Below are 16,842 nucleotides of genomic sequence, written 5' to 3' on the forward strand. Positions count from 1 at the left end.
TTTTGTCAAGCAAATTCAAAAAATATTCTAAAAAAATTCAGGAAATGCCGACGACTGACATGTGGCTTGGCAAGCAAGACGAAGTACCTCATGGCGATATCCGCCGACGTCCAAGCGTTCCGCAGTCGGGTCAACGGCATCTCGCTGGGAAGCGTCGGACTCGGTGGACTCTACCAAGAACTTCCTGGAGAGGCCGTGGCAGTTGCCGCAGAGACCTTTGAAACGGCCTTCCCGCGCGGCGTTCGCCTCATTGACACTGCACCCTGGTACAACAACGCCGAGGAAGTTGTCGGCCAAGCTCTTCGTCGTATCGAAACACCGCGACACGAGTACTTCTTGGCGACCAAAGTTGGACGCTACCGTAGCGACAAGCATCCAAATGGCGAATTTGACTATTCCCGAGCGCGCATTCGTCAGAGCGTGCAAGATTCACTCACGAAACTTGGGTACAGTTGACGATGACTGCTCGATGTACCTTACATTGTCCCGAGGAAGATCGACTTACTTGGACGTGGTGTACTTGCATGACGTGGAGTTCGTTCATCGGGACAAGGTGCTGCAAGAAGCGATTCCTGCGTTGGCTGAACTCCAAGTTGAAGGTATCGTCAAGCTAATTGGCATTTGCGGCTATCCCCTCGACGTACAACACACCTGAAAGATCTACTACGGCTCGATCTAATCGTGTCGATGTAGGTGCTCGATGATATCGTCCAGTCGTCGCCGCATCCTCTTCAAGTCGTGCAAAGCTACTCACACTTGACGCTGCAGAACGACTCGCTCCTGGCGAAAGCGGCCGCATGGCACGCTCGCGGTAGTTCATGTTTTGCTAATCATTGAAGCTTGTTTTCTCACGAATTTTCCCCCAGGCATCATTGTGATCAATGCCGCACCTCTGTCGATGGGTTTGTTAACGACGCGCGGTCCGCCAGCATGGCACCCGGCATCGCCAGAATTGCGTTTGGCCTGTGCCGCCGCCCTGAAGTGGCTGGCGACTGTCGATTTCCCCTCCGAGAAGCCCTCCGTCGAAGGCCTCGCGATTCAGTACGCTTTGGACGCCCAGGCACAACACGAATCGTTGACGACGACGGTGGTCGGAAGCATGGGTGCCGCAGAAGTCTTGTCGTCCATCGCCGCTCGAGATAATCCGTCGCCCCTTGTCAAGGCTCACATCGAAAAGGTATCGACATCTAAGATGCCCTCTCGTTTTCACGTGGCTCACGCACACTTACTAGTTCCGCGAGATCCTTGGTGCCAGCTATAACGAGTCGTGGACCCAAGACCTATCTAGCTTCCAAACGACCCACTAACGACGTTTTTCCCTCGACATCCTTCATGAACGACGACGTGCCTGTCGTACCCGAAGGGCATTGCTAGAATGCGCCCGCTTCGGCAATATGAGAGTTTCTCGCACATGGGCATCGGAGCAGTCTCTTGTGAAGAATCGCCAGCACATCTGAAAGACGTGCAAGTGATTCTGTTGAAATTGAGGTCGAGATGAATCCGGTCGTCAATGGTCCCCCTGGGCTGTAACGACTCGAAGCACGTCATGAACGTGAGGCCACGGAGAATTGGATCCAACCAAACTGTCGACAAGGGAGAGCTTGGGGAAGTTACCAGCGCGACGTTTCAGACAACTCGACCGTCATAACTGAGATCTGTAGGGACAGCAAGTCGTCAAGAATCGACATCGTCGCTGAACTGTAAGACATGGCTGTGGGAATGCGCATCGCGCGCAGTCTACAATAGTGCGGCTTTAGACAGGTCTTCGCCGACTTCGCGGCACGCACGTGCCGCCGCCGCGTCCTCGGCCGTCGCCCGTTTTGAATATGTAATGGATTAGAAAACGGCCACTTGGTGCGACAATCGAATTAACGGATCCGTTCAAAAAACGTCTGGATCTTTTAAGATTCACTTGATATTTGTATGACCCCAGGCGAGATGGAATTAAAACTCCCACGCCGATGACCCAATCGAGTTCAAAGTTCGGAACAAGCACAAGGCACCCAACAACACACGACTCGCCGCCGCCGCAATCGCCGCTTCCGTCCGACGTCACGCCTCTCCACTTGCACGATGATGACACTCAATGAAATGATCTGGAAACTTAGCTTCCTGCTCTTGACGACTCCTGCACTTACAGAGGCCGCGAATGACCTGTCCGGCGCAGGTTTGCCGCCGTGGGTCGCCTGGGTGACTGGTGGCGTCCTTGTCATGATTGTGCTGTATTACTGCTGTCGTAAAGCTGGTTTTGACGAGTCCCTGCAGCAGCCTCTCCTCGGCGGGTACGTGTGGGAATCGAAATGTGATCGTCTCGGAGTCCACTAAGCGGCATGAATTGTCGCTGTGCGCTCATGTGTTTCCGCGTCGACTCCGTTGTCTGAATATGCCATAAAACCTGGATAGGCAATACACCGAAGACGGCCAACCTCTCACCCGTCAAGACGTTCAGGAAAGGTACGATCGATCGATCCCACCGGGGCATGAACTGCCATGCCGAGCCGTCAACTTCAATCGGAACGTGTTGCGTAGCAAAGAAGAGATCGAAGGGCAATGGAAGTGCGAAGTATGCGATTTTCACAATAAAAAGTCGGCGAGGTCATGTGTGCTGTGCGGCACGGACATGGGGTTCAAGCTTGGTCTCACGACACCCTCGCCTCGCCGCAGTATTTCCTTCAAAGACTCGGCACACGGCGCGTTGAGCTCTGGCGGCGGATCGTTCAATCGCACGCGATCTTTTGCAATTCGGCGACTCAATATGCTCAACTCTCGCCAGCGCGGTGCACGAAACCGCGGGGACTGGGTGCGGAAGGTGGGCAAAGATGGAAAACGCCACTGGGGACGGCGCGACGTGCAGGAAACGTTCTTGGCGAAGGACCCTGTCTCGATGGAGGCAGGTAGTGCGACCCCAAAAACTGCTGCTGCAATGCCGTCCGCTCCGGGCGGTGCGCTGCACCTGGACCTGGCGCGACAACACTCGCTAGCGTTTGTGTCGCAGCTGGCTCAAACCCCGCGGCACCCGGAAGGCCGCATGACGTTCAAGGAATACCGCGAGGTGGACGCCGCCGTGGCGTCGCGTGGGTATGAGATTTCCGAACAGGACTTGGAAATTCTCGAACAAGTGGCGGCGCTGCCTTTCAAAGACAAATACTCGTGGTTTCTCGAGCAAACGACGACGCTGATTCGGCCGTGGGAAGATGGCCATTTGAAGATGCGCGTCCATCGGGAAAACATCCTTGTCGAATCGATGGAGCAGCTCCTCGGGGTCCAAATGGAGCACATCTTGATGCCGCTTCGCATCGAGTTCATCGGCGAAGTGGCGATTGACGCCGGCGGCCTCGAACGAGAATGGTACGGTGGAAGCCTTCGTCCTTGGGCCATTCTGACTCGACTGTGTCGTGGCATGCCAGCTATCTGAGTGTTATGGCGTTCCAACCACAGGCTAACAGACGTGCGTTGCGGTAGGTTTGCCCTCGTGACGGAAAAGCTATTTGATGAAACGATTGGGCTATTCATGTGTGCCCATGTCGAGTCCCTGGCATACGTGATCAACCCGAACAGTATTGAAGCAAGCGCCGATCATTTGCTGTACTTCCGTGGCGCGGGTCGGCTTCTGGGCCGCGCGCTGCTGGAAGGCCAGCTCATGAAAGCGCATTTGGCCCTGCCTGTCCTCAAGCACTTGCTCGGGTGCGTGAATCCACTGCGACGAGGTTTTCACTCTGTGGCCTCGACGTAGCGTGCCGATTTCGTTTGCCGATTTGGAATTTGTCGACCACGAAGTGTACCGGTCGATGAAGTGGATGAAGGAGAACGAAGGCGTCGAAGCACTGTGCTTGGACTTTAGTGTGACCAACCGCCGGATCAGTGGCGAGATCGAAGTGATCGACTTGAAAGAGAACGGCCGCAACATCGAAGTGACCGACGCAAACAAGCTCGAGTACATATACTTGCGGCTCCGCTACATCATGCTCGAGAGCTTCTCGGAGCAATTGCAGCACCTGATGGCGGGCGTGTTTGAAGTACGTGGCGAACGTGTTGGAGTTAGTTGGTTGGTTTCATGGCGCTCGTGGGCCACAGGTGATTCCCCAAGAGCTCATTTTGGTCTTTGACTACCAAGAACTGGAACTTGTGCTGTGCGGCGTGCCATCCATCGACATTGCCGACTGGAAACTTCACACCCAAGTGTCAGACGACATGCCGGCAGACCTCCTCGAGTGGTTTTGGGAAGTGGTCGAGGCGTTCTCGGACGAAGAGCGCGCGCGTCTGCTGCAGTTTACGACCGGTTTGTGTATTCATGCGATGAAGAAGGTCGGTAACGGTGGTTTGGCTAGGATCGTCCCGCGTGCCGGTCCAAGGGTTCAAGGCTCTCACGAGCTACGACGGGCGGATATGCCACTTTACGCTCAAGGCGGTGCCGTACCCCGAGAATGCCTTCCCCCGAGCGCACACATGCTTCAACCGCATCGACTTGCCCAAGTACAAAACGAAGAAGGAGCTGGAGGACGTATTGTCGCTGGTGATCAACATGGAAGTGACCGGGTTCACCGACGAGTAATCGCCCCCCCGGACGTACTCTGTCCTACCTGTCGCAAGGGTCGTCCGCCGTCAACGTTGTCGTCGCGCTATCTCGTTATGTTAACTCGATCCTCACCAGCAATATGAATTTGTATCATTCGAGTCGGTGGCTGAAGTGGAGGGCAGAGTTTGGTGGACAACATGCCTGACGAGGTCGAGTATTCGCATCCAAGGAGTGACCTGCTCATGAGAGCGGTGGCTGTTTCGGTCCCGTGCACTGTCATGTAACGACGTGGTCCGTTTCAGCCCCACCATCGGCCATGGACGCAGCAACCGCTCCCGACGACGTCGAGTACGGTGACGACGAGTTTCTATCCGACGAGGTACACCAAACGAATTGTGGACTCATCTCGCACATTCATGCACGGGTAGAAGCCCGACGCATCGATATCCAACGCGACGACAAACAAGGACGACCAAGGTATGCTTGGCCTACGTCCCACGAACCTGACTGAACGACGTGCAGCAGAAGCAGTAGAGGTGTCGGAGCAAGTGGCGGCGACCGCCGAGCGCAACGCGATACCTGCGACGTCGCCTAGCAAACGACAGGCCGCCATCGACGAGCACCATCGTAATACGCTGGCTGCCAAAGAAGTCGAGCTGCGAAATTTGTACAAGCGCATTAGTGTGTATCGCAAGGCAAATGCTGCGCTGCAGAAAGAGCTCGAGGGGTTTCACAACAACGATTTTGTTGCCCAGGTAGGGAGGGGCCCAAACGTGGAAAGGCGAGTGCAGACGCAACGGGCGAATTGATTTGTGACGTAGGTGGAAAACAAAGCGAGGGAGAAGCAGCTATTGATTGAAAAGCTCACGCACGAAAACAAGTACTTGGCCAACCTCCAGCGGACCCAAGCCAAGCGCATCGAGGAGCTGGAGAGTTTGAAGGAACACTTTCCATCGAAGCACCACTCGGTCATGGAAGAGCTCCGGATATGCAAGGAAACGTACCGCATGTGCAAGGAGCGCGAGCGGCTCGCCGAAGATCGGTCGGCGAAGCTGCACCAACAAGTTGTGGACCTCATGGCCAGGAACAAAGCGTTGGCCGACAAGATTCGACAGCACCATAGCAGCACCGAGAGCAAGGCCACCACCAACGATGCCACAGTATGCATGTTCAATGTAATGTATGTGTTGACGAAGTTGCGTAGGCACGACGCGGCGATGGCGGCGGCGGCGGCGGCGGCGACGACGACGACGACGACCTGGCACAGTTGCGAACTCGAGTCGCGTTGCTGGAAAAGGTAGCTGGGCTCTCCTACCTCTGCGTCGTGGTTGAGCCTTGACACAGCTGACACAGACCAAGCGCGCGGAGAAAGCCAAGTACGAACGTGTGATTCAAATGTGCCAGGAGCAACTGGACGCATGCAAGCGAGAGATGGAGGCTTTTCAGGCCCAGTTGCTGGAAAAGGAAAAGGAGTTGCGGCTCCAGGTTGTCGAATTGAAGAAACTCAAGCGCCAGCTGCGAGATCTCGCAGTCGACGCCCAATCAACCCACCAAGTGTGCCACACGTTGGCCCAGCGACAGCCCACCCATACCAAGAAGACGCCAATGCCACCGTCAGGAACTTCCACTGCTGACAAACGATCGCCGGCACCCGTGCGAATACAAAAGCCCACCGCGCCAGACCAAGTACATCCACTCGAACACGCAAACATCAAGTAGAGGCATCTTCTACACCATTGATATCGCACACGCCATAACTTAAGGATCGACGGCCTCTCGGGTTAGCTGCACGAATCCGCCCCCACAACGACTTGCACTCTTCTTCCCCATGGCAAACTATACGCGTCACGAACGTGGTCGTTCGCCACAGACACCTGCGATGATGTCCGCATCGGGTTGCCGCGACCTTCCACGTGGTTCCACTGGCGCTATGGTCATCTTCACCGAGAACTTCACAGTATACGGTAGAACGATGTGCAGGCAGGCTCTTTCCACGACAGGGCAAACGGCGCCGCACTCCCCAACCGCTTCTACAACCCCACTGTGATTCTCGCAGTTGGGCGCAGTGACCAACCAGAACGACAGTACCTTTAACAGCAAGTTCTCCTTGATCGTCACATAAAGAAGTGTCTCAGAGGACGCAGTGACCTCCAACGCGGCGGCAGTCGCTAACGCACTCGCCACAACATCTTCCTGCTCGTCCTAAAGAACGAATGCTCAATCCGTGGAGAGGATGGATCGATGAAAATCTTCGTACGGGTGTCACGACCAAGTGCAGCGTGAGTTGCTGAATCATGAGGCGTTTTCGTTCCAAGTCGGCGGCCAACAAGTGGACGCGCTTCTCTGAAACCTGAACTTGCTCAGCCAAATGCGCGTTCTGAGTCAAGAGGTGTTCGAGACGTGATGACATGGCTTGGAGAAACCCGTCCATCGAATCGTCACAGTGTGCTGCGTCTGATGCAAAGTGGTGTTTCGTGAAGGGGATCGACGAGGCTGCCGGAGGCGCAGGAAGAGAAAGTGCCCGTTTGTCATTTGCATCTTGGGCTTGCCGCAGCGCCAATCGAAGCTCCTTGATGATGTGGTGCGCTCGCTTGCATGCAATTGTGTGTTCCTGCGTTGTCGCGACGATGTTTTGTCGCAGTTCAGCGTTCTCGTCTGCCACACCCACGAGATGGTTCGCTTTTTGCTTCCATTCCTCGCTATCCGCAACGGCTTGCTGATAGTTTCTCTCGAGTGACGCATATCGCGACTCGAGATCGTCTACTGCACCGGCAAGCTTTCGCAGTTTCCCGATTTCTTCTGTCAGTCGGTAAACTTCTTCGCCAAGCATGTCGCATCGTTGCTGCTTGTCCCGGCATTGTGTCTTCAGTACTCGGTTGTCCACTTGCGTTGCTGTGTACTTGTCGCTGATGTTTTTGAGCATTTGCTTGAGGTGCTTGACCACAGACCATTGATGCTCCAGTTGCTTTTGAAGCCTACCGTGCCACCCACGACAGGTCACATGTCATAAACCATCGACAGAAGCACTACCGTACATGGTATTCTGCGCCGCCGCTTCCACGCGGCCAGCATTGTGCGACGCGATCGTTGCTCTGAGATGCCCAACGATCTCAGTTAGCTCCTCGACACTCGTAGCCGGGACGTGGGCATCCCTTCTCCGCGAAATCTCGTGGACTGGAGACCTTTCTTCGTTGCCGCATACTTTGTTGCTTGTTTCTGTCGCGGCAGGCGGCACTTCGAGCGCATCAAACAGCACTTCGTCGTCGTCCATCGTTCCAGGATGACTGTTCGCGTCTAGCACAAATTGAGGATTGGGATGTACCCGCTTTTGACACGACGTTTCATTGGCCAAAGGTTTATCCGGATAATCGGACAGTGGACCCGCTTCAACGTAATCAATCACTATGAGCCAACCGCCAAATGCTGGGGCCGTTGACTCAACCGAAGCATCTCGGGGCTCCACCGTCACGCTCAAGCTCGAACACAAGCCATGGCTAGGTAGCCTTTTGGGCATGGCGCTGGTCACCTTGGCGAGACACACGGCGGACGGTGAATGTGATTCTGGTGTGGTTGCATGAGACAAATCCTGGCCCCCGACTTTCGTAACGCCATGACAACTTGCTTACAAAACCCACATTGCTGTCGATGTAGCGAGCCGTCCACGAGGTTTTCAATGCCGCTACGACAGTTCTCCATCGTGTTTCACTTGCAAATGGATGGGGTTTGCAGGCGACAGCTATCCTTCGATATCTGGGGAGCGGGCCGGTTAACGGAACCGGATCGCCGGCGAAACGGCTGCGAAAACGGCGCTTGAAAGATCGAACATTGCATATATTATAATGAGGGGTCTTAAAATCAATACAAAGAATCAATGATAAAATTGTGAAAAATCGAAGCGACACTTGATCGTTATGTGGTTGTTTGTATGGTTGATGGGTTTCCATGAAATTGCGCTCAGAGGTCGCTGCCGTCGTCGCAGTGCAAAAACCCACACAACCCAGAGATATCTTTGGCATCGGCAACACCGACGATGGAAGAAGGAGGGGTCCCAGCAGTCGCGAGACCGAGCAGCAAGCTCCCAGGGCCGCTCGACATCACACACTTTGACTTCGGGGTGACCCTTGGGACAGGCTCGTTTGGCCGCGTGCGGTTTGCCACGCACAAGGTATGACCCCTTCCGTGCTCACGGCTCGGTGCGCATGAGCTCGATTTCGGTCGTCTGTGTGCCTTATCTGTAGATGACGATGGACTGGTAACTTTCTTTCTTGTGTAGGCATCTGGGTCGTTCTGGGCGATTAAGATATTGAAAAAGGCCGAAATCATTCGACTGCAGCAGGTGCAATGCCCACCCTCCTTAGACGGACATGCAAAGCGCGCACGTCATGACCGATCTGTTGTAGGTGGAACACATGATATCTGAGAAGACGATCTTGATGTGTTTGGATCACCCTTTCATTGTCAACCTGGCGGGCACGTTCCAAGACACACGTTGCTTGTACATGGTGCTGGAATACGTGATCGGCGGCGAATTCTTCACGCATTTGCGCAAAGCAGGACGGTTCGACTTCAACACGACCAAGTTCTACTCGTCGCAAGTCGTGTCCATCTTTGAGTACCTTCACAGCCAGGACTTTATCTACCGCGACTTGAAGCCGGAGAACTTGTTGCTTGACCACGAAGGATTCATCAAGATTACGGACTTTGGGTTTGCTAAGCGCGTGGCTTTCAAGACTTACACGTTGTGCGGAACACCCGAATACATTGCACCCGAAGTCCTGCTGAACAAGGGGCACGGCAAAGGCGTCGACTGGTGGACCCTCGGCATCCTGATCTTTGAAATGCTCGCCGGGCAGCCGCCGTTCTGCGACGACGACCCTATGGGCATCTATCAGCAGATCCTGTCCGGCAAGATTAACTTCCCGCGGTACTTTGACCGCAACGCGAAAGCGCTTATTAAGCGATTGCTCACGGCCGACTTGACGAAGCGTTACGGCTGCCTCAAGAACGGCGTGGATGACATCAAGAAACACAAGTTCTTCTCGGGCTGCGACTGGGAAGCGATTTTGGCGCGAAAGGGCACTGCCCCCATCATTCCCAAGGTCGTCACTCCCAACGACACGTCCAACTTTGACCCGTACCCGGACTCGAACGAAGAGGCGCCCGTTCCAGTGTACAACGGCAAGGATCCGTTCTGTGAATTCTAGTCCACCAGCGCCACAAGTCCTCAACGGGCGTATCGGCATCGGTCGACGGCCATTTCGACTCGCCCCAACGATGATTTCGTCCATTCATACATGTATATAGCCCTATGTACGTCATGTGAAGGAATACTTGAGGGGGGAAGACTTAGGGACGATCTTCAGGAATGTGGGCGCCGCAGTTGATGGGGATAACAGGCCTGAATGACATGGCCGTGCTTCATAGATCCTTCCCACCGACCTTGCGCCAATTACCATTGCATTACATCCGAGCTAGAGAGGTGGTGTCGCTTGGGTGACGACGAACGCCTTCTTCGTGACTCACGTCGTGACGCTCTACATTGCATCAAGCATGGGTGCATGATGTGATTGCTACATATGCACACACACTCGTTCTCCCACAGCATGAAGGACGGTATTCCCGAGCTTGCCTTCGGGAGCACGCCGCCATCCGTCCTCATTCGGGTCGCGTGGGTCGCCAATTGCCATTGTAGTGACTTCCTCGCTCAAGTCGTATCCGGTATCCGGATAAAGACTTTGCTGTCAAAGGCACTCAGTTGGGCACTCACGACTGTTGTGCGTTTGTAAAAGACCTCTGAAACATAATTTTGACTGCAAAATCCTGCGGGTGCTGCTGTGGCACATAAGAACTCACCTCATGCACCTTCTAAATAATATATCCTGTATAAATCGATATGAAGAGCTGGCGTCAGCGCCATCACCTCTTCCCCTCATTTTGGTTTTCGATTTCATCCGCACAACGAGCGATGGCGGAACAAGCATTTGTCGGCGCAGGCCAACGCCCGGGCCTTGTGGCGTGGCGTATTGAGAAATTGGTCCCTGTGCCCGTGACCAAGGACCTGCACAAGCTCCACACCGGCGACTCGTACATCTTCCTCCAAACGACCCAAAAGAATAACGCTTTGACGTGGAACATCCACTTCTGGCTGGGCAAAGATACGTCCCAAGACGAAAGCGGTGTTGCGGCATACAAGACCGTCGAACTCGATGAGGCGCTTGGTGGTGGCCCTGTGCAATATCGCGAATGCCAGGGTTTTGAAAGCGACTTGTTCTTGTCGTATTTCAAGAACACGGGTGTTGAGTACTTGCCGGGCGGTGTTGACAGCGGGTTCAACAAGGTTGTCCGTGACCAATACGAAACCAAGCTTCTCCAAGTCAAGGGTAAGCGCACCGTGCGTGTTAACCAAGTGCCCACCAAGAACACGTCCCTTACCAAAGACGACGTGTACATTTTGGACCTCGGTTTGGAAATCTTTGTGGTACGTGAGATCTACATCGTCGTGAACGAGACATCGCGCATGCGTGGCTTACATATTACCTACTAGTACAACGGCGCCACTGCCAATCGTCAAGAAAAGGCCAAGGCATTGGACTACGTCCGCCAATTGAACAATAACGAGCGAGGCGCGCGCGCCCAAATTACGTTTTTGGACGACGAACCCAAAAATGACAAATTCTGGAGCACTTTGGGTGGCTTCATCAACGTGACCAAGGAAGGTGGGGATGACGACGCTCACGACCAAGCTCACCGCGAGTCGATCAAGTTGATTCAACTCAGCGACGCTTCTTCGTCGTTGAAGACCGTCGATGTGACGCCCAAGGACGGCATCTTGAAGAAGGACCTGTTGAATTCGAACGATGTGTTCATTGTTGACGCTGGCAACGTACTTCACGTCTGGATTGGCCGTGGCGCGTCTGCGGACGAGCGCAAGAACGGCGTGATCTACGCGTCACAGTACTTGACACAAACCAAGCGTCCTCCGCAAACTCCCATCACCCGTGTGGCGGAAGGCGGCGAAGGCGCAGCGTTCAAGGCGCTTTTCCGCGCATGGGACCCTCCCCGAACGATTTCGTTTGGCCAACAGCCGTCGGCAACCTCGAACAACCCTGCTGTAGATCGCCCGGGTGTGGATGCCTCGGCCCTCTTTTCGTCGTCGGCAGCTGAAGACGACGACTTGTTTGCCGGTCAAGAAGGCACCAACTCAGTCAAGGTGTGGCGCATTGAAAACCTGGAAAAGGTCGAAGTCGAAACGAACACGTACGGCCAATTCTTCGGTGGCGACTCGTACGTCGTGTTGAACACGTTTACGCCCAAGAGCGGTGCCAAGCAGTCTCATGTGATTTACTTCTGGCAAGGTCGCCAATCGTCGCAGGACGAAAAGGCCGCAAGTGCGCTATGGGCACAACGTTTGGACGACGAAATGGGCGGGTCCCCTGTTCAAGTGCGTGTTGTGCAAGGAAAGGAGCCATCGCACTTCCGCCGATTGTTCCTGGGTAAGCTGATCGTACACGCGGGCGGCAAGGCGAGCGGGTTCAAGAACCGCAACGACGAAGACTCGTACGACAACGACGGCGTTTCCCTCTTCCACATCAAGGGGACGTCTGAACTCAACACGTTTGCCACGCAAGTCGATGAAATCGCGGCCAACTTGAACTCAGGCGACGTGTTTGTGTTGACGACGCCCAAGGTCGTGTACCAGTGGCAAGGGTCTGGGTCGAACTCGGAAGAACGCCGCGTCGCGGCCAACATTGTGTCGATTCTCAAGGGGCATCGCCCCGTGACGGTCGTTGACGAAGGCAACGCGGACGACGCGTTCTGGGCTTTCTTGGGCGGTAAGACCGACTACCCCAAGGTCAAGGCTGGCCAAGAAGCCGAACACGAACCTCGCCTCTTCCACGTCACCAACGAGACGGGCTACTTCAATGCGTCCGAAATCCACTCGTTTGCCCAGGACGACTTGAATGTTGACGACGTCTTCCTCCTGGATTGCTACACGACTCTCTACATGTGGGTCGGCCAAGGCGCGAACGAAACGGAAAAGCATGGCGCCTTGAAGATAGCGAACGACTACCTGGCCGCTGCCCAAAGCGACGGCCGTGGCGAAGGCACACCGATCATCACGGTCCAGTCGGGCAAGGAACCTTCCATCTTCACATGCCACTTTGCCGGATGGGACCCTAAGTTCTTCCACCTACCTGCGTTTATCGACCCGTACGAGGCGAAGCTGCAAAAAATCCGTGAAGAAAAGGCCAAGGCCGCCGGTGTGGCTACCCCTGCTGCTGCTCCCGTGCGCACGCCACCTGCCCCCGTAGCTGTCGCGGCGGTCGGAGAGAACCAAAAGTTCACGTTGGAGCAACTCGTGGCTGGCGTCGAAGGCATCGACTTGACACGGAAGGAATCGTACTTGAGCGACGCTGAGTTCAAGACTGTGTTTGGCATCACGCGCGGCGAATTTGACGCATTGCCCAAGTGGAAGCAACAGGCAAAGAAGAAGGAAGTCCGACTGTTCTAAGCGTCGCCAGTCGATTCCGTCCGTCATGCTGCGGCAAACGTTGACTAATTAGAGCAAGTTCATGTGTGAGCAAGTAAATGCTACGAGTTACTATTAATATTTGCCGGTCATTAAGAAGTAGAGCAGAATAAACACAACGATGACAAAACCAACGAGCAACCACATGTGCTTGCCCCCGCCTGTCTCCATCATGTTGCCGAGCTTTTTCAATGTGCCGCCCATAAGGGAGTTGGTGTTGTCGAAGTCGCGGCCCTGGATAGATCAATCAATGCCGTGATGGAATGACCACCAAACGACTCGAACGACTGATCTTACCACGCCGTCCAAGAACTTGTTGTCCTCCTTCACAGCATTGTTGATATCGTGTGTCATCTACAAGACGCATCACGATACCGCGAGGACTCGAAAAGTTACGAACTTTCTTCAGCGCACTAATCTGAATCGACAGTTGATCAATCTTCTCGTCGTTCTGGTCTTCCATGAGGCGATGTGTTTGCTCCGCATTGACGCTTGAGGTTGGGTTCTACGGTGCCTCGCACATGCACACCACGTGAGCATAGCCATACATACCTTCACACCATGCAGGCACTGGGAATGCTTCGTCTCCAGATATGCGCACGTACCTGCTGTCGGTTGTACAAGTGCGCGCGATCCGCCGCTCGACTGCCCATCCCTGCTCGATTGTACATGCGACTTCCACACGAAAAAGAACTGTACTGACTGTGATTGGCTGTTCTAAAGTTCGAAATAAACATTGACTACATAAATAGTGTGAACAAACATGAGGGCGGCAGAGCGCGGTCATCGTTACCCAGCGCATAGCTCGATCGTTCATCGCAAGCACACGAAAAAATGATCACTGCAATTCATGGGCGACCTTTGCTGTCGCCCTGGGATTGTTTGAAAGCGTGCAGCCGTCGTAGGGACTTCGGTAGGTAGGACCTGAAATAGTGTGAATATTTTTGGCCAATCACCGCTGGCCAGCAAATGGTGACACATCCGGATAATGTCCGGATGTTTGTGCTGAAGTGTTGACAAGCAATGTGTAGCTCGTGGAAAACGTTGCCGTCAAGTCTTCGATGGCTGCTTCCTGCGGCCGTCGCGGTGCTGATTGTGTGGATATTCAGTGGGTTTGCGCTTAATTCCATGGGGCTCGTCACCCTGCCTGTTTCGTATTGGATTCAGTACAACACGAGCTTTTTCATCATGCTCGCGAGCCTCGGACGGTGCATGGCTGCGCGAGTGACCATTGACAGCACCAAGCATATCCAATGTGAAGAGTCCATTGAACTGAAGTACAACGGCGAAAAGCGGCACTGCCGCAAATGCGAAGTGCCCAAGCCCGACCGGACGCACCATTGCAGCGCGTGCAGGTCGTGCATTGCCAAGATGGATCACCACTGTGTGTTCCTCAACAAGTACAGCCCCACAATCCGGTGGCCAAACACTATCCTAACGCTGCCTGTAGATGCATTGGGCTCGAAAACTACAAGTTCTTTGTCCTGTTTCTGTGGTGGAGTGCGTTTGTTAGTTTGGAAACGGCATTCTTGATCTGGAAATTCGTCTTCGCCAAAGCAATCGACCTCCTCGCCCAGGACATTGCGGCCAGTTCGTTCCAGTTTACGGCATCGCATACCCAGGTAGTTCACTTGGTTTTCCCATTTCTATCGACGTCGGTCGCTCGAACCTCCTAGATTGTACTCGTTGGCTTTAGCAGCGCCTGCGTCGGGCTCGCCCTCCTCGTCTTCTTCGGGATGCACCTCTTTCTGTGCATGTGCAACCTCACCACGCTCGAATACTGCGAAAAACGGGGCACGATCGGATTCGTCAACTATTACGACATCGGCATCCCATCCAACTTGCACCAAGTGTTTGGCTCGTGGGATCTCGCGTTCGTTCCATTGTATCCGCCCCACATGGACGCCCTGCGTCGGCAGTTCCCAGTCAACACCAACAAATTCGACTAACTCCTAACGTTGTTGCTGCCTTGCCAGCATTCGATCAAAGACTGAACTAAGGTGCTCTTCTTCGTCCAGCATGTGCACTTGCTGCGTCGTCAGCGCCTGCGACGATGATAAAGCTGCCTCGGCCGCTTTCATATCCATGTCGTCGTATCGTGTCGAGTACAAATGCGAGAGCAGTGGCGCCGGGGACTTTTCCTCGACGGTGCCATTAGCACGGCTGGTGGACGATAGAGACGAGATGCGCTTGGGCTGACGACCCACAGGTGTATCGCCATCATAGTCTTCGTCACCGCTTAACACGTCGATGGAAGATGATGTTGCTGGCTCGACGATTATCAGTGACGACCGCTTGGGTTGAATTCGCTTGTGTTCTTTGAATTCCAACTCCTCGAGCCGTGACATTGCCGGTGGATGACACGAGTTGGTTGGAGGGGACACCGCCGGCGGGTTAAAGTACGAAAGCGCTGCCCGTCGAGTGTCCATGCGCGGCACACCCGCGGCGTCCATGTAGCCTTCGCCTGTCCTGTTGTCGAGGTAGCGCTGAAACCCTTTGACAAAAAAGTCACGCTCTTTCGCGTTGGACACTTGAAGGATCATCCGACGAGGCAACTGCGGCTTTCCCTTGGCATGTGCAGTGCGAATGTACAAGACGAACGTTCTCCGATAGCTGACTTTGCGGAGGAGATACACGGGAACAGCGGCAGTCTCCATGTCCTTCCTCGCAGGCACGACCGACTCGATCTCGTCTGCAATGTAAGAGCGCGTCAGAGTTTCGCCTGAGGGAACAAACATGAAAGGGCGGTGGACGCACGGAGCATGACGCGGGGATCGCGCTTCTTGGACGGCGTCCATGTTAAATAGCATTCGTCGAACGTTGTGTCGATGACAAGGCGAAGCTGAATTGTCTTGAGGTTGCCGTGCACCGACACCTTGGACGCGGTGAACCCTTCCTTGAGAATCTCGCGGAACCGACAAATCGTGTGCTCCAACGCAGCCTCTTCGCGCTGTAACCTTTGCTCGTCGCGGAGACGGTGGACTAGGACGAGCACCGCTTGCTTCCACCGAGCACGGTACATCCGACGACGGAGAAACGTCGAGATGGTCGTGGCTGCCGCGATTACTCGCGGGTTCCTCGCAAAAGCCGTCGTGCCGTCCACGTTGAGTTTGAATCTACAGCGCTCATGACGCGTCCATTGGCCACGACAGACTTACGTGAACGAGTTGTGCACGCCGGGCACGAATTTGTCAACTTTCTGCCGTCGTTTTCGACACTCAGACTACAGGAATGTCGTCATGGGGAGGTCCGAACGGTAGCCTTCCTGTGCCGCGACAACGAAGTACTACCTCAGATTCGGTCAAGCCCCCAAAGAGCCGCTTCATGCAGACAAGCACATTTTCGCCATTCCAATCGGCGCGCTGGGCCACCTGATCCTCGATAAACAAGAGCTGCTTGTCAGTTGGGGCGGCTGGCACCTTTCCTGGAGGCTTCTCCGTCAGTGGTGCAGGTTGCTTCACCGATGTAGATGCTCCAGACTTGAGTGCTGCAGCGCCACCGGCGACCGATGCAGTCACGTTGCCCATGTCGGTCTGTGTGCCAAGTGCCTTGTTGTAACCGTCGTTCGATTCATGTTGTAACTGGCGATCCGCCGTACGACACGCGCGCCGATGCCTGCTGCGGCCGCCGTTGGGGATATGCACCAGCCATTCCCGACCGTCGCCCCAGCACATGGATACCATCCTGTCGCTGAGACATAGACAGCTCGTTATCTTGCGTGACTGGAATTGTTTTTGAAGTTCAACGACGCATGGCGCGGTACAAACGCCATGCACTGTACGGATTTCACACTGTC

General features: G+C 54.6%; 9 protein-coding genes across 12 annotated transcripts; 5 read left to right on the plus strand and 4 right to left on the minus strand.

The window, feature by feature from the left end:
* Nucleotides 1-32: 32 nt before the first annotated feature.
* On the plus strand, nucleotides 33-1,826 carry H310_05034. Of its 2 annotated transcripts, XM_008869642.1 has the most exons (5): nucleotides 33-446; nucleotides 496-640; nucleotides 694-811; nucleotides 867-1,177; nucleotides 1,233-1,826. In XM_008869642.1, the coding sequence occupies exons 1-5, from the start codon at nucleotides 91-93 to the stop codon at nucleotides 1,305-1,307; spliced, it is 1,005 nt and encodes a 334-aa protein (XP_008867864.1). In that variant the 5' UTR covers nucleotides 33-90; the 3' UTR covers nucleotides 1,308-1,826. The 2 variants fall into 2 exon arrangements, with proteins under 2 accessions (XP_008867864.1, XP_008867863.1); XM_008869641.1 differs by having other exon boundaries at nucleotides 867-1,826.
* A 101-nt stretch (nucleotides 1,827-1,927) lies between these two features.
* H310_05035 (hypothetical protein) lies at nucleotides 1,928-4,787 on the plus strand. Its single transcript, XM_008869643.1, has 7 exons — nucleotides 1,928-2,282; nucleotides 2,404-2,454; nucleotides 2,530-3,348; nucleotides 3,463-3,684; nucleotides 3,734-4,016; nucleotides 4,075-4,279; nucleotides 4,329-4,787. The coding sequence occupies exons 1-7, from the start codon at nucleotides 2,074-2,076 to the stop codon at nucleotides 4,550-4,552; spliced, it is 2,013 nt and encodes a 670-aa protein (XP_008867865.1). The 5' UTR covers nucleotides 1,928-2,073; the 3' UTR covers nucleotides 4,553-4,787.
* Nucleotides 4,788-4,810: 23 nt separating this feature from the next.
* Nucleotides 4,811-6,310, plus strand: H310_05036 (hypothetical protein). Its single transcript, XM_008869644.1, has 6 exons — nucleotides 4,811-4,895; nucleotides 4,948-4,993; nucleotides 5,039-5,271; nucleotides 5,338-5,676; nucleotides 5,721-5,813; nucleotides 5,870-6,310. Exons 1-6 carry the CDS (start codon nucleotides 4,833-4,835, stop codon nucleotides 6,233-6,235), a joined length of 1,140 nt encoding a protein of 379 aa, XP_008867866.1. The 5' UTR covers nucleotides 4,811-4,832; the 3' UTR covers nucleotides 6,236-6,310.
* Nucleotides 6,311-6,468: 158 nt separating this feature from the next.
* H310_05037 (hypothetical protein) lies at nucleotides 6,469-7,830 on the minus strand (the record flags this gene model as incomplete). The annotated part of the gene is made up of 4 exons (XM_008869645.1): nucleotides 7,552-7,830; nucleotides 6,774-7,491; nucleotides 6,605-6,718; nucleotides 6,469-6,546 (listed from the first exon to the last, which is right to left on the minus strand). The coding sequence occupies exons 1-4, from the start codon at nucleotides 7,785-7,787 to the stop codon at nucleotides 6,469-6,471; spliced, it is 1,146 nt and encodes a 381-aa protein (XP_008867867.1). The 5' UTR covers nucleotides 7,788-7,830.
* A 1,077-nt stretch (nucleotides 7,831-8,907) lies between these two features.
* Nucleotides 8,908-10,193, minus strand: H310_05038. Of its 2 annotated transcripts, XM_008869647.1 has the most exons (4): nucleotides 10,105-10,174; nucleotides 9,253-10,050; nucleotides 9,157-9,183; nucleotides 8,908-9,098 (listed from the first exon to the last, which is right to left on the minus strand). In XM_008869647.1, exons 2-4 carry the CDS (start codon nucleotides 9,802-9,804, stop codon nucleotides 8,961-8,963), a joined length of 717 nt encoding a protein of 238 aa, XP_008867869.1. In that variant the 5' UTR covers nucleotides 9,805-10,050; nucleotides 10,105-10,174; the 3' UTR covers nucleotides 8,908-8,960. The 2 variants fall into 2 exon arrangements, with proteins under 2 accessions (XP_008867869.1, XP_008867868.1); XM_008869646.1 differs by having other exon boundaries at nucleotides 9,253-10,193.
* A 265-nt stretch (nucleotides 10,194-10,458) lies between these two features.
* Nucleotides 10,459-13,216, plus strand: H310_05039 (hypothetical protein). The gene is made up of 2 exons (XM_008869648.1): nucleotides 10,459-10,994; nucleotides 11,061-13,216. Exons 1-2 carry the CDS (start codon nucleotides 10,482-10,484, stop codon nucleotides 13,026-13,028), a joined length of 2,481 nt encoding a protein of 826 aa, XP_008867870.1. The 5' UTR covers nucleotides 10,459-10,481; the 3' UTR covers nucleotides 13,029-13,216.
* H310_05040 (hypothetical protein) lies at nucleotides 13,091-13,730 on the minus strand. Its single transcript, XM_008869649.1, has 4 exons — nucleotides 13,652-13,730; nucleotides 13,447-13,551; nucleotides 13,344-13,400; nucleotides 13,091-13,280 (listed from the first exon to the last, which is right to left on the minus strand). The coding sequence occupies exons 1-4, from the start codon at nucleotides 13,715-13,717 to the stop codon at nucleotides 13,122-13,124; spliced, it is 387 nt and encodes a 128-aa protein (XP_008867871.1). The 5' UTR covers nucleotides 13,718-13,730; the 3' UTR covers nucleotides 13,091-13,121.
* A 339-nt stretch (nucleotides 13,731-14,069) lies between these two features.
* On the plus strand, nucleotides 14,070-15,064 carry H310_05041 (the record flags this gene model as incomplete). 2 transcript variants are annotated; one of them, XM_008869650.1, is made up of 3 exons in its annotated part: nucleotides 14,070-14,446; nucleotides 14,497-14,668; nucleotides 14,723-15,064. In XM_008869650.1, 3 exons carry the CDS (start codon nucleotides 14,070-14,072, stop codon nucleotides 14,993-14,995), a joined length of 822 nt encoding a protein of 273 aa, XP_008867872.1. In that variant the 3' UTR covers nucleotides 14,996-15,064. The 2 variants fall into 2 exon arrangements, with proteins under 2 accessions (XP_008867872.1, XP_008867873.1); XM_008869651.1 differs by having other exon boundaries at nucleotides 14,497-15,064.
* H310_05042 (hypothetical protein) lies at nucleotides 14,909-16,755 on the minus strand. The gene is made up of 4 exons (XM_008869652.1): nucleotides 16,337-16,755; nucleotides 16,205-16,269; nucleotides 15,804-16,162; nucleotides 14,909-15,738 (listed from the first exon to the last, which is right to left on the minus strand). The coding sequence occupies exons 1-4, from the start codon at nucleotides 16,727-16,729 to the stop codon at nucleotides 14,999-15,001; spliced, it is 1,557 nt and encodes a 518-aa protein (XP_008867874.1). The 5' UTR covers nucleotides 16,730-16,755; the 3' UTR covers nucleotides 14,909-14,998.
* Nucleotides 16,756-16,842: the final 87 nt, after the last annotated feature.

The sequence above is a fragment of the Aphanomyces invadans genome, assembly GCF_000520115.1.
Source record: "Aphanomyces invadans strain NJM9701 unplaced genomic scaffold supercont1.8, whole genome shotgun sequence".
NCBI classification, from domain to species: domain Eukaryota; phylum Oomycota; class Saprolegniomycetes; order Saprolegniales; family Verrucalvaceae; genus Aphanomyces; species Aphanomyces invadans.